We start from the raw sequence: 14,611 nt of genomic DNA, 5'->3' as shown, positions 1-14,611 counted from the left end.
CTCGTAATTCTACTGTCTGTACATTCCAGTCAAAAGAAGTACAGTGGTGAAGAGTTGTGCAGCGATTAATTGTACAAATAAATTCGAGAAAGGAACGAATATTACATTTCACAGGTATGTGAATATTTTAAGTTGTTTTGTTTGTCAGTGCACTTGCTTAATAAATGTTTTTGTAACACGGTATTAGCATAATGTCTGTGCATCTATTTGAAGGTTTCCTTTCTCAAAACCACAGCTGTTGCAAAAATGGTTACACGCTGTCAGGAGGCAAGATTTCCAACCGACGGAATACCATTTTATATGTTCTGATCATTTTCAAGAAAGTTGGCTGATCGGTAGTGTTTTCATGGTCTAGGTTAGGTTGAAACTTGATAATTTGGTCGTAAGTTGCCAAAGCACTATGCCATATATAACGCACTTCTTGTCATAAAATCTAAAGCAAGGTAGAGTCAGAAAATATCTATTAATATAGTGGGAAAATCTTCGAGTATTTTGATGCATTTTGCGTACATCTATCGAAAATGAACTGCGAAAAATGCTAGAGGTTCAGTACATAACTTTTAGCTACGGCAGATTCCATGTGGTACGTAAGATAAATTCATAAACAGTGACTAGTTGTTCATAAATTAAAAAGTATATTGTAGTAACGTAATTAAATGAGGCATTATGTTTGCGACCTAACTCAAGGGAAGGCATTTTATAAGTAAAAGCGATGTATAAACATTCGAACTCCGCGCGTCAGTTTACCACTCTAATGGCCGCCGGCCAGCTATTCAATTTGTCCGCTCTTCACAGTCGACCACTCGTGCGGTTGTGGGGGCCTGGTGGCTCCACTAAACCCGCTTGTGTATTTCGATAGATAATCTCAGGCAAGCCAGCAGCAGTGTGGAGCAGAACAGTACGACCGCCGCGGGATTAGCAGGTACGTGGTGTGGGCAGGGCGCACGGTCAAGAAACGGTCACTTCTCGGCAGCCAGTTTAAAGGGTCCACCCACCCATTCGTACTCCCGGGCGTGTCAGCACTACCAACAGACACCGATGACCTCGTACTTTGGTCCCTTCCCTCCTCTTTTAAACCAACCAACCAACCACTACCAACAGAGAGGTCCTGTTGATTAGCGAAGTGTCTGATTGTCACCCGTCGGCCACCTTGAACAAGAGTTTCCGCTCGTCCAACACCGCAGGTGTGACAGCTGTGTCCAGCCGGTCGGCAAGCGGGAAATCGGACAGATTTGTGCAACATTCTCGCGATGATGCTTCCCACCTCTTGAAATGGTTCAAATGGCTCTGAGCACTACGGGACTTAACATCTGAGGTCATCAGTCCCCTAGAACTTAGAACTAATTAAACCTAACTAACCTAAGGACATCACACACATCCATGCCCGAGGCAGGATTCGAACCTGCGACCGTAGCAGTCACGTGGTTCCAGACTGAAGCGCCTAGAACCGCACGGCCACACTGGCCGGCTCACCTCTTGAAAATATTATAAGCTTCTTACTTGCTTTATAATTTAAAAGTCGGAAAGAAATCTATTGCTGTAATGAATTCTTCTACCAGGTTCCATAAATGTTTTAATTTTTCACTTAAACTTAACCGAAAAATTTAAGTTTAGTAGTCGGTGTCACTTTCTTTAATGAATGTCATACTCAATATTTTCAGGTTCAGGACCTTACTTATACATCAGTATCCCATCAAGTAGTATGTTGTGGGTAAAGATTAACAACAATTAATGAAAGTAGCATTTTTTAATTTTTTTGTGGTGGTCATAAAGTTCCCACAGCCTGTTATTAGACGTTACTGAAAATGTGTTGACATTGCTAAGTGAGCTACAAGATGTTTACAGCATCTGGATCCTCCTTTCCCATCAATACCTGTTTAAGAAGCTTATTATTAGTACAAGTAAACAATAATTAACGAATTTTGTTAATTTTTAATCTTTTTCGGGTGGGTAATGCGCTTTGTGGAAAATGCTTTGGTATTCCTAAGATTTCTGGGACAAACGATCCTCTCACCCTCGTACGTATGAAAGATTTCTTGGTGCAATTAGAAGAAAAGGGAAGGGCTTTCTGCAGTTGTTAATAAGAAATGTTGAAATTAGGATACACACACTCTTCACGCGATAAATTTTATGCCTACTTTGGCCAACGACTCACGGTGCTTTTATTCACTGCCAGGCCTGCGTCGACTTTCTGCATGCGCCTACGGATACCTGCGACACTCTGGTTTTCCGCCAAAAGAAAGTAGATGAGAGCTCTTTGTTTGGAACGCACCTCCTTTACAGGCGCCATTTTGAAGGCTACGTACAGCGCTGCCACCTGTCGGAACTTCATGAAACTGTAGGGGATGAAGCGGGTGTATTACACCATGTCCCACAACAAGTTCCGGCTTTTTAAACCAAAACTGCGAGGGAAAAATGTGCTGCTTTACTTATTGAAGGCCCCCTCGAAATTACGATTGGCGGCTTCTGAGCAGACGGGTAGCTCCTGCAAGGTGTTGCTGAAGCACGGGACAGGGAGACGGTGGAAGGGGAGCAGCGGCGCGCGGCCTGCGGCCTGCGGGCGCTCACCTGCCGGCCTTGGTGACGATCATCTCGGTGCCCAGCTCGTGGAACTCGTCCCACAGGGGCTTCATCTCGAGCGCGGCGCCCGCCGCCGCCAGCTTGGGGTGCACGGGCGCCGCCCCCGCCGCCTCCGGCGCGTCCTTGGCGGCGGCGGCTCTGGCGCGGCCGCAGTCCTCCGCCTCCGGGGAGCCGCCGCCGGAAGAGGTGACGGCCGCCTTGCCGCCGAAGTCGCCGCAGCTGGCCTTGCCCGCGGTCTGCAGGCACGCTGCAGCACCACAACGGGGGCGTCAGTCGGCGGCTGGCGGAACTCCCACACAATCAGTCGCATCATCGCAGTGTTGGCTGGACAGTACACCAGGAACTAGGTCCGTCCGCGTAAGTGCAGCTGGTCGTCGTTCACTGCGAGGGCTATTCAGAAAATTAACTTCCAACAGTCTACTGAACAAAGAAAACAATAGACGATGTTCATATGCGATCTGTACTTCAAATATCTGTCTTACTGCTGTCGTGTGCACTGTGCCCTATCACCTTTCAGCTCAGTGAAGCTGGCGCCTAGAAAAGGTCGAATGAGAGCACCCCTAATCCCTCTGTCGAACTCTGCAACTTGCCCGACAGGTAGAAGACCCGAGGAGTTTTACGTGTGCACTCATAGACAGAAATGCAAATGGTCGAACTACACACGTAATTAATAAGATATTTGTGGTGTCACCGCCAGACACCACACTTGCTAGGTGGTAGCCTTTAAATCGGCCGCGGTCCGTTAGTATATGTCGGACCCGCGTGTCGCCACTATCAGTGATTGCAGACCGAGCGCCGCCACACGGCAGGTCTAGAGAGACTTCCTAGCACTCGCCCCAGTTGTACAACCGTCTTCGCTAGCGATGGTTCACTGTCTACAGACGGTCTCAATTGCAGAGACGACAGTTTAGCATAGCCTTCAGCTACGTCATTTGCTGCGACCTAGCAAGGCGCCATATTCAGTTACTGCAACTAATTACTTCAAGACTGTATTCTGAACAAATAATATTGTGAATCATGTGTCGTCAAGAGCGACGTTCACCAATAACAGATTAATGTTAAGTATCAAACTAATTCCGCCCGCTTTCTGAATTCTAATTCCTCGTCATGTTCCAGACCTCACGTCAGTATAGTCCTTCCCTCCTCACGCCAGCCTGCGTGAGCTAAAACGCGTGCATTTCGGCCTCCATTCATAACACGGTGTTGGCTCTTCTGCCAAGACAACAATATTCTTGGGTTTCAAGCGACGCCAAGTGGTTAGCGGAAGACGGATACAACAGACAAATTTCTGAAGTAGTTTCATCTAAACCACGACAGCAGAAGGCCTCCGAAGAAGACACGAAGAAGACTGAGTCTTTTCCCGATTTGTGGATCGAGGAAAGAGAAGATTAGCCGGATCCTGACGAGACATAAAATCGAAATGGTCTTCCGGCCCCCAACGAAGATTCTGCAACAAATGAAGCGTGTGAAAAAGGATGTAGGCCTCAGAACACCTGGAATATACAAAACACATCGTGGGTGTGGGCAGTTTTATGTCGGTCAGACTGTCCGCGCTATTGAAGTGCGCCTCGTAAAACATGAACCGTGTTACCGCCTACGCTATCCCGAAAAATCAGATGTAGCGGAACATGCATTAGAGAACGGACATCGAATTGCATACGACGAGTCTTATATTTCTAAACGAAAGTAACTACTGGGACAGCGTAATAAATGAAGCAATGGAAATCAAAATATCGGACAGCACCCTTAACGAAGACCGTGGATTGCAGCTGAGTACGGCCTTACGGCCTGTGATCCTGTGATTGGGCAGTTGCAGTGGAAGCGGCGGGCGCGCCACCAAAATATTACCGTATACGGTGTGGGACTGAGCACCAGTGACGTCACTGGCGGTGGTTCGGCTCCATAAGCACGGCAGCAGCATTCACAGGACAGCCAACCACTTGACAATGGCAGCAAGCTGGTGGGGAGTTAACCACTCCACACGACCCGTTTCGTTAGTGGATATCGCCGCGACAGCATGCATTCGTTCAAGAACTGTAATCGGAGCACACTGTAATTTCTTTCCGTCTTATGTCGGACGCAATCACAAAATTGTTATTTACAAATAATCATTGCAGACTTCACCTCACGTTTTAAGGAGAAAACTCGCACACTTTCTGGATATCACCCAAAGCAATCGATCTCGCGTGATAATTTGCGTAGTATGCAGTTATGATCCTCTGAATATACAACTTCTGAAGTTGCCCGCCAACTGCTTGTCAATCTCACTGTCCACTGCAGTCGCTTAATGCCCGATAACGAAGTGCTGTACAGTGGAGAGAGTACGAAGCTTGTGAACTTCTGTTCCGTTGTGTCAAAAAACACGCTTTCTCACCTGTAGCTGCTGCTAGAGACTTCTTTGCTTAGTTGTTTTTTTATTTTTATTTATTTATTTATTTAATTATTTTGCGATTTATAAATGCAGTTCCAACGGCTGAAATGAATGAGCCGGCCGTGGTGGCCGTGCGGTTCTAGGCGCTCAGTCCGGAACCGCGTGAATGCTGCGGTCGCAGGTTCGAATCCTGCCTCGGGCATGGCTGTGTGTGATGTCCTTAGATTAGTTAGGTTTAAGTAGTTCTAAGTTCTAGGGGAGTGATGACCACAGATGTTAAGTCCCGTAGTGCTCAGAGCCATTTGAACCATTTTTTTTTTAAATGAATGAATGCGTCATGGAATACGTACTTCAGCTCTATTTTATTTTGCTTTTGTTCTTTATTTTCTTTGGATTTTAAAGCTGGAACTGTTAAAGTGAGGTACATTAGAAAGAGACGCGCAGTTCTTCAACGAGGCTGGCATGATTAAATTGAAAATCCAAAATCATTGACTACATTTCATAATAGTTCTTCACTCGCTTAGGTTTATTCATTTTGATTTTGAGGCGAATTTATATTTAAAGAATATTGTTAAACTACTACTGAACGTATACGTGGATGAGGCTGATGTATTGCGTATTTATACACTCCTGGAAATTGAAATAAGAACACCGTGAATTCATTGTCCCAGGAAGGGGAAACTTTATTGACACATTCCTGGGGTCAGATACATCACAGGCACATAGACACAGGCAACAGAGCATGCACAATGTCGGCACTAGTACAGTGTATATCCACCTTTCGCAGCAATGCAGACTGCTATTCTCCCATGGAGACGATCGTAGAGATGCTGGATGTAGTCCTGTGGAACGGCTTGCCATGCCATTTCCACCTGGCGCCTCAGTTGGACCAGCGTTCGTGCTGGACGTGCAGACCGCGTGAGACGACGCTTCATCCAGTCCCAAATATGCTCAATGGGGGACAGATCCGGAGATCTTGCTGGCCAGGGTAGTTGACTTACACCTTCTAGAGCACGTTGGGTGGCACGGGATACATGCGGACGTGCATTGTCCTGTTGGAACAGCAAGTTCCCTTGCCGGTCTAGGAATGGTAGAACGATGGGTTCGATGACGGTTTGGATGTACCGTGCACTATTCAGTGTCCCCTCGACGATCACCAGTGGTGTACGGCCATGTAGGAGATCGCTCCCCACACCATGATGCCGGGTGTTGGCCCTGTGTGCCTCGGTCGTATGCAGTCCTGATTGTGGCGCTTACCTGCACGGCGCCAAACACGCATACGACCATCATTGGCACCAAGGCAGAAGCGACTCTCATCGCTGAAGACGACACGTCTCCATTCGTCCCTCCATTCACGCCTGTCGCGACACCACTGGAGGCGGGCTGCACGATGTTGGGGCGTGAGCGGAAGACGGCCTAACGGTGTGCGGGACCGTAGCCCAGCTTCATGGAGACGGTTGCGAATGGTCCTCGCCGATACCCCAGGAGCAACAGTGTCCCTAATTTGCTGGGAAGTGGCGGTGCGGTCCCCTACGGCACTGCGTAGGATCCTACGGTCTTGGCGTGCATCCGTGCGTCGCTGCGGTCCGGTCCCAGGTCGACGGGCACGTGCACCTTCCGCCGACCACTGGCGACAACGTCGATGTACTGTGGAGACCTAACGCCCCACGTGTTGAGCAATTCGGCGGTACGTCCACCCGGCCTCAGGCATGCCCACTATACGCCCTCGCTCAAAGTCCGTCAACTGCACATACGGTTCACGTCCACGCTGTCGCGGCATGCTACCAGTGTTAAAGACTGCGATGGAGCTCCGTATGCCACGGCAAACTGGCTGACACTGACGGCGGCGGTGCACAAATGCTGCGCAGCTAGCGCCATTCGACGGCCAACACCGCGGTTCCTGGTGTGTCCGCTGTGCCGTGCGTGTGATCATTGCTTGTACAGCCCTCTCGCAGTGTCCGGAGCAAGTATGGTGGGTCTGACACACCGGTGTCAATGTGTTCTTTTTTCCATTTCCAGGAGTGTATTACTTGTTATTTTTCGCTCGGAGTAACACGTCTTCTCCGACAATATTACAAACCGCTGTGGACAGACATGGCTCTCTGCACACTCCTCTCCCCTCGCCTTCAGCATCCCGCGGTTAGGACAGCTATGGTTTTTCCCTTCCCTGTACAGTACTTGGCGCTCGGGCGTCAGCGGCTGCAGTGGGGGCGGAGCAAGTTACAAACAACCGGTGTGCCCGAAAGTCTAAAAGGTGTACATTCAGGGTCATATCTGCGTACAATCCGAATTATAGCCCATATCGATTGCTGGGACGGGTTCTTGCAAGTGTACTTTTTTCTCCGTAAAATTTGTCATGTAGGTGATGTTTGCTTGTTGGTACCGCATCTTCCAAACTGCAATGAAAAACATAAAAACCTCATTACAAACACGGATTTAGAAATCGTTTGTCTTCTGCTTGACAAAGCATCCTTTAAACTCAATATATGAGAGGCAGACAAATGCAAACAGGACATGTGAAAAAAAATGAGTAAACTGTTTATTATTTCAAAAATAATCGCCATATGTGTTAATACATTCATTCTTCTGTAAGACAGGGAAGTCAGTCCCTCCAGGAGCCGGCCGGAGTCGCCGAGCTGTTCTACGCGCTACAGTCTGGAACCGCGCGACTGCTACGGTCGCAGGTTCGAATCCCGCCTCGGGCATGGATGTGCGTGATGTCCTTAGGTTGGATAGGTTTATGTAGTTCTAAGTTCTAGGGGACTGATGACCTCAGAAGTTAAGTCCCATAGTGCTGAGAGTCATTTGAACCATTTTGAATCCTCCAGGAAAAATGTTAGGGGTTGCCTGCGTGACTGTAATTTTACGCACACGCACACCTTCCCGCGTGAAACAAATCCGCGGCTACGAATTTGTCTCTTCAGAACTCCAAATATATGGAAATCGCTTGCCGAGGGATTCTGTGGACGATGTATAAGGGCTTCCCAGCGAAACTTCTGCAGCTTAGTCGAAACAACAAGCACGTCATCCCCGAGGACCTCGCAGTGCCTCTTCTCCTTAACTGCAACGGTCCGCCGATCACTGCAGCACAGCACCATAATAAACGCACAATGCAAGTGAACACTTTGCAAAAACTGAACCGCACCACCACGTCCAAACGCCCAGGAATGCTGATGGACGGCACCATTCTGTTTCAGGACAACGCCCACCCACATGTTGTCAAGAATGCTTCTGATATGCTGCAGAAGTTTCGTTGGGATGCTGTTACACATCCTACCTACAGTCCCGATTGTCACGATACAAGTTCCGTATTTTCGGAGCCCTGAAGAAAGACATTCGTGGCTGTCAAAAAATTTGTGTGAAATCTTGTGGGACTTAACTGCTAAGGTCATCAGTGCCTAAGCTTACACACTACTTAACCTACATTATCCTAAGGACAAACACACACACTCATGCCCGAGGGAGGACTCGAACCTCCGCCGGGACCAGCCGCACAGTCCATGACTGCAGCGTCCTAGACCGCTCGGCTAATCCCACGCGGCTCGTGGCTGTCGATTTGCTTCGGAGGTTGAGGTGCACGCCTGCGTCAGTCGTGGTCCCGTACGCAACTGCACACATTTTTTTCATGAAGGCACTGACCGTCTTGTCTCATAGTGGGATAAATGTATGATCAAATTTTGGGATAATAAAAAGCTTAATTACTTTTTTTCTAATCCTCTCGTTTTCATTTGATTGCGACTTGTATACAATAAGACATATCCATACCCTTGGATTAGTATGGTAAGTGTAATGTAGGTAACATGCGTTTTCATAATAACTTAAAACTAGGATTATTCGCATATGTAACTAACAAGCTCCACATAGCTTTTCTTCCCACTTTCAGCGCTACATGTCCACGTCCTCCATATCTGACTCCAAACACGAACATAATTTCCTTTATAATTACAATTATGCATATGACTGTCATTATTACGAAGTAGAAGATAAATGAGCATTAAAAACTGTATACTAAGTACGTGGACAGAGCATGGCTCATGAAATAACTTACGTAACATCTAAAAGAAATTTTTAAGGTGACAACGAAATCAGATGATTTGTCATAATGATATACAATGGGCATCACGAAAGAAGAAGAAACAGGATTTAATCAATGTAATGTAATGTGAGAATGTGAAAGGGCGTACCGCAGATCGTTATGCAGACCATAGGAAGGGCTCTTCCTCCGGCAGTAGGACGATTTTGCGATGTTGGTCATTTGCATGGCAGCGCCGGCGCGGCTCGGACAGCACGGCACTGTACCTCACTGCGGACAAACGGAGCGTTTCTGGTGGTCTAGGACTCCCGGGGTGCAGGTGAGCCGCGACTTAACATTCTAGCCCAGGAACACTGGACACGGATTTCACAGGTTTTAGTACGGGTGCAAATTTCACTCTTCGCGGTTTCCATATCTTCGTCAAACCGTATCATCAGCTTCTTTATCCTTTCGTGAGAGAATAGTGCCACCTGGACCTTCAGCCAGTTGTCCTTGAGCTCCGTGAGAACGGCAAAGTTCCCGAGTTCGAGTCTCGGTCTGGCACACAGTTTTAATCTGCCAGGAAGTTTCATATCAGCGCACACTCCGCTGCAGAGTGAAAATCTCATTCTGGATGTCATAACAAACTTGTGATGTCACGGTACACTCATGCATTAGTCTCGTGGATTCTGCTTCCAAACTTCCTCTGCGAGCAAAAAAAAAAAGAAAATAAAGGAATGTGCATCCACTGTTTGGACTGTTCCTCATTGACAGAGGTAACGTACTGTAGCCACGATTCTGCAGAACTACTTCCCAGTCTTCCAGGTAGTGCTGAAAGATCGTCAAGGCCGAACATTGTCCAACCAAAAAGTTACAAGGCTGGTTTTATTCCTGGCGTACAAACGGCGCCAGAGCGGTAACTCCGGTGTCTGCTTCAACTAACAACTGTGAACAACAGATGCGCAAGCCACCCGTCGGTTGTGAGCAGGCGGAGTAAGTGGTGGACGTCGTGCCGTACTGTGTCAACGTTGTTGTCTCGCAAATTGAAACGGAGCTCCATCTCTTAATCAAGTGTTCAAGACATTCTCCAAAACGTTTTCGAAAGCTTTGACAATATAACCGACATTCAACAGTCAAGCCAATGTGAGGCGCAACATCACAAAGAACGACGTTTCTGACAGTTTAACGAGGTCATATTTAACTTCCGTGCGTTCTACTCAAGTGGCGGGGGGGGGGGGGGGGGGGGAAGGTCTAATTACAACACCTAAAACTACTTTAACTGGAATATTGTGAATGTCGTCCGTTTTGCCAACGTTCTGATTTGATCCGGGGTAGATAAATAATTGGAATTGAAACTTCCAATCCATTAAAGTGAAGGACAGGCTATTAAAGGATAATGAATAGATTCCGAATTATCACTATCAAAACTATTTCTTTGATTTATATACATAGTATTTCAAAGTGAAAATAGCGCAGTAGTATTTGTGTGCAACAGTTCGTTACTAATATTTGAACATCAATTTACGTCGAGGACAAGAAGAACTGATTGACCCCTCGTAATACATCAGCGCGGACGTGTTGTGCATTACGCGTGTAAAGCAGCTTCATAATTTTATTTAGCACTGTAATCTCTGGGTAAAAATCAAACGCATACATCGCAAACAGTTGCTTTACGGATGAGCGCCAGGTTCAATACTTCAGTGAGATGCCTCCTTTAAGAGTACGTCACACAGGGGCAGCACCATCGCGAAACACCAGCAGTTCCTGCGACTACGGAGACTTTCTCGTCATGTTAACTACTGATATTTTTGTGTGGGTCTGCAGCCGGATCATACGGTCATCTAGAACCAGTAATTCAGCTGTGCATCTTCAGGCGGCAACGCTGTTTGCTAATCTCGCAGGAACAGAATCATCTACATCTACACCTGCATCCATACTCCGCAAGCCACCTGACGGTGTGTGGCGGGGGGTACATTGAGTACCTCTATTGGTTCTTCCAGTCTCGTATTGTTCGTGGAAAGAAAGATTGTCGGTATGCCTCTGTGTGGGCTCCAATCTCTCTGATTTTATCCTCATGGTCTCTTCGCGAGATATACGTAGGAGGGAGCAATACATTGCTTGACTCTTCGGTGAAGGTATGTTTTCGAGACTTTAATAAAAGCCCGTACCGAGCTACTGAGCGTCTCTCCTGCAAAGTCTTCCACTGGAGTTTATCTATCATCTCCGTAACGCTTTCGCGATTACTAAATGATCCTGTAACGAAGCGCGCTGCTCTCCGTTGGATCTTCTCTATCTCTTCTATCAACCCTATCTGGTGCGGATCCCACACTGATGAGCAGTATTCAAGCAGTGGGCGAACAAGCGTACTGTAACCTACTTCCTTTGTTTTCGGACTGCATTTCCTTAGGATTCTTCCAATGAATCTCAGTCTGGCATCTGCTTTACTGATGATTAATCTTATACGGTCATTCCATTTTAAATTATTCCTAATGCCTACTCCCAGACAATTTATGAAATTAACTGCTTGCAGTTGCTGACCTGCTATATTGCAGCAAAATGATAAAGGAACTTCCTTTCTATGTATTCGCAGCACATTACACTTGTCTACATTGAGATTCAATTGCCATTCCCTGCACTATGCGTCAATTCGTTGCAGATCCTCCTGCATTTCAGTACAATCCTCCATCGCTACAACCTCTCGATATACCACAGCATCATCAGCAAAAAGCCTCAGTGAACTTCCGATGCTATCCACAAGGTCATTTATATATAATGTGAATAGCAACGGTCCTACGACACTCCCCTGCGGCACACCTGAAATCACTTTTATTTCGGAAGACTTCTCTCCATTGAGAATGACATGCTGCATACTGTTATCTAGGAACTCTCCAGTCCATTTCATTTCTTTTTCTGACAGTCATACAGTGAACGGCGGCCGTTTTATAAGCCGCGAACGTACAGCGTAAAAGAAAAATCACGTTCCATATTTTACAAAAAGGGTAACCCTTGTCGCCATTTATAATGTTTCTGTATGTGTCCATCCTTTTGACTGGAAATCTGGGGGACCACGACCGTTCACTATTGTAAGAATATGGAACGCCTACAGCCGTCCTCATGATCTTATTTACTGTGTAGCTATCAGTTTCGGCGCTTCAGTGCGCTATCTTCAGGTCTCAGTTGATGGTAAAGGGGTTATCACGATCCATATACACGATCCCTCACTGGCCAACATGACTGGTATAAGTAGACTGTCTGTAACTTTGATGTCGTCTCTCCAACCATCAACTGACAAGATAATAAGGACGGCTGTAGGCGACAGTTTCCAATGTTGTCTGCCAGCTGATACTAAATGATTGCCCGCATCTCGTGGTCGTGCGGTAGCGTTCTCGCTTCCCACGCCCGGGTTCGCGGGTTCGATTCCCGGCGGGATCAGGGATTTTCTCCGCCTCGTGATGGCTGGGTGTTGTGTGATGTCCTTAGGTTAGTTAGGTTCAAGTAGTTCTAAGTTCTAGGGGACTGATGACCATAGATGTTAAGTCCCATAGTGCTCAGAGCCAGCCACTAAATGATTGCTTTGAGATACAGGCTAACATAGGGGAGCAGGGGTAACTTGTCTCTCATGACACATACCAGCCGTCATACTGGCTATTTAACAATGTCTGCCATATAATGTATTAGAGAACACATACTGTGACCCCGAGCAAACCACTTTTATTTATCTTAAAAAACTATCAGATGCCTAATTACAAATACCATGAACCTAAGTGACGCGCCTGATTTGTTCCAAAGAACAGACACCACGTATATAATTAAGGCGAGGGCGGCCAATTATCACTTCAGTGAGGATGGACACCACGCTCCAACTCTTACGGGAATCGCCGAAATGCCGTGAGTAATGAGGATGATGGGCAAGGGGCTCTACATCGGTAGTGTATGACTATGTCGAGAACTTATGTACGACGGGAGGCGCGCTAGGGTAGTGTATGCAGGGCCACGACCACTGCGTCAGGAACGCGCAGTGGTCGGCGTATCTGCCTAGTAAGAAGGAGACCCGGGTTCGAATCCCGGTCTGGTACAAATTTTCAACTTTCCCCACTGATTTAAATCACTGCCCACTGGCAGGTAATGTCATTAACTTCTTTGTGTCTTTAACTTATGAACGTTGTTGTTGTTGTGGTCTTCATTCCAGAGACTGATTTGATGCATCTCTCCATGCTACTCTATCCTGTGCAAGCTTCTTCATCTCCCAGTACCTACTGCAACCTACATCCTTCTGAATCTGTTTAGTGTATTCATCTCTTGATCTCCTTCTACGATTTTTACCCACCACGCTGCCCTCCAATACTAACTGGCGTTCCCTTGATGCCTCAGAACATGTCCTACCGACCGATCCCTTCTTCTAGTCAAGTTTTGCCACAAACTCCTCTTCTCCCCCATTCTGTTCAATACCTCCTCATTAGTTATATGATCTACCCATCCAATCTTAAACATTCTTCTGTAGCACCACATTTCGAAAGCTTCTATTCTCTTCTTCTCGAAACTACTTATTGTCCACGTTTCACTTCCATACATGGCTACACTCCACACAAATACTTTCAGAAACGACTTCCTAACACTTAAATCAATACTCGGCTGGCGGCTACACGGGTAGCGGAGGCTGTGTGGCGTGGACTGGGCGGTTTTTTAGGTTATAAGGCCTCAGGCCTCGGGAAAGTACGGGGTGGGCTGCAATCTCAAAGGGTGCATGCCAAATACAGGACGTGCTTGGATCAAGGAACAGTCGGAATTGTGGTTGTAAATTGTTGTAGTTGTGCTGGGAAAGTCCCTGAGCTTCAAGCGCTAATAGAAAGCACAGAAGCTGAAACCATCATAGGTACAGAAAGCTGGCTAAAGCCTGAAATAAGTTCTGCAGAAATTTTTACGAAGTCTCAGACGCTGTTCAGGAAAGATAGATTAGGCAGAATTGGTAGTGGAGTGTTTGTCTGTCAGTAGTGGTTTAACTTGTAGTGAAGTCGAAGTAGACACTCCGTGCGAATTGCTATGGGTGGAGGTTATACTTAGCAGCAGAACTAAGTTAATAATTGGCTCCTTCTACCGACCCCCACACTCCGATGATATAGTTGCTGAACAGTTCAGAGAAAATTTGAGTCTCGTAACAAATAAATACCCCACTCATACGGTTATAGTTGGTGGGGACTTCAACCTTCCCTCGATATGTTGGCAAAAATACTTGTTCAAAACCGGTGGTAGGAAGAAAACATCTTCCGAGATTGTCCTAAATGCTTTCTCCGAAAATTATTTCGAGCAGTTAGTCCACGAACCCACGCGAATTGTAAACGGTTGCGAAAACACACTTGACCTCTTAGCCACAAACAATCCAGAGCTAATAGAGAGCATCATGACTGATACAGGGATTAGTGATCACAAGGCCGTTGTAGCTAGGCTCAATACCGTTTCTTCCAAATCCACCAGAAACAAACGCAAAATAATTTTATTTAAAAAAGCGGATAAAGTGTCACTAGAAGCCTTCCTAAGAGACAATCTTCATTCCTTCCGAACTGACTATGCAAATGTAGACGAGATGTGGCTCAAATTCAAAGATATAGTAGCAACAGCAATTGAGAGATTCATACCTCATAAATTGGTAA

At 46.6% G+C, this 14,611-nt stretch overlaps 1 protein-coding gene across 1 annotated transcript in view; it reads right to left on the bottom strand.

Annotated features, from left to right (window-relative positions):
• Nucleotides 1-12,603, bottom strand: part of LOC126418830 (T-box transcription factor TBX1) — a 246,917-nt gene extending 234,314 nt beyond the window's left edge. The window contains exons 1-2 of the mRNA XM_050085809.1: nucleotides 12,594-12,603; nucleotides 2,569-2,827 (exon numbers count right to left, since the gene is read on the bottom strand). Of these exons, the coding sequence (XP_049941766.1) occupies nucleotides 2,569-2,827; nucleotides 12,594-12,603 (269 nt within the window). The remainder of the gene's footprint in view (nucleotides 1-2,568; nucleotides 2,828-12,593) is intronic.
• Nucleotides 12,604-14,611: the final 2,008 nt, after the last annotated feature.

Source organism: Schistocerca serialis, chromosome 9 (assembly GCF_023864345.2).
Source record: "Schistocerca serialis cubense isolate TAMUIC-IGC-003099 chromosome 9, iqSchSeri2.2, whole genome shotgun sequence".
Taxonomy (NCBI): Eukaryota; Metazoa; Arthropoda; class Insecta; order Orthoptera; family Acrididae; genus Schistocerca; species Schistocerca serialis.
This window is presented reverse-complemented; position numbering and strand designations above follow the sequence as displayed.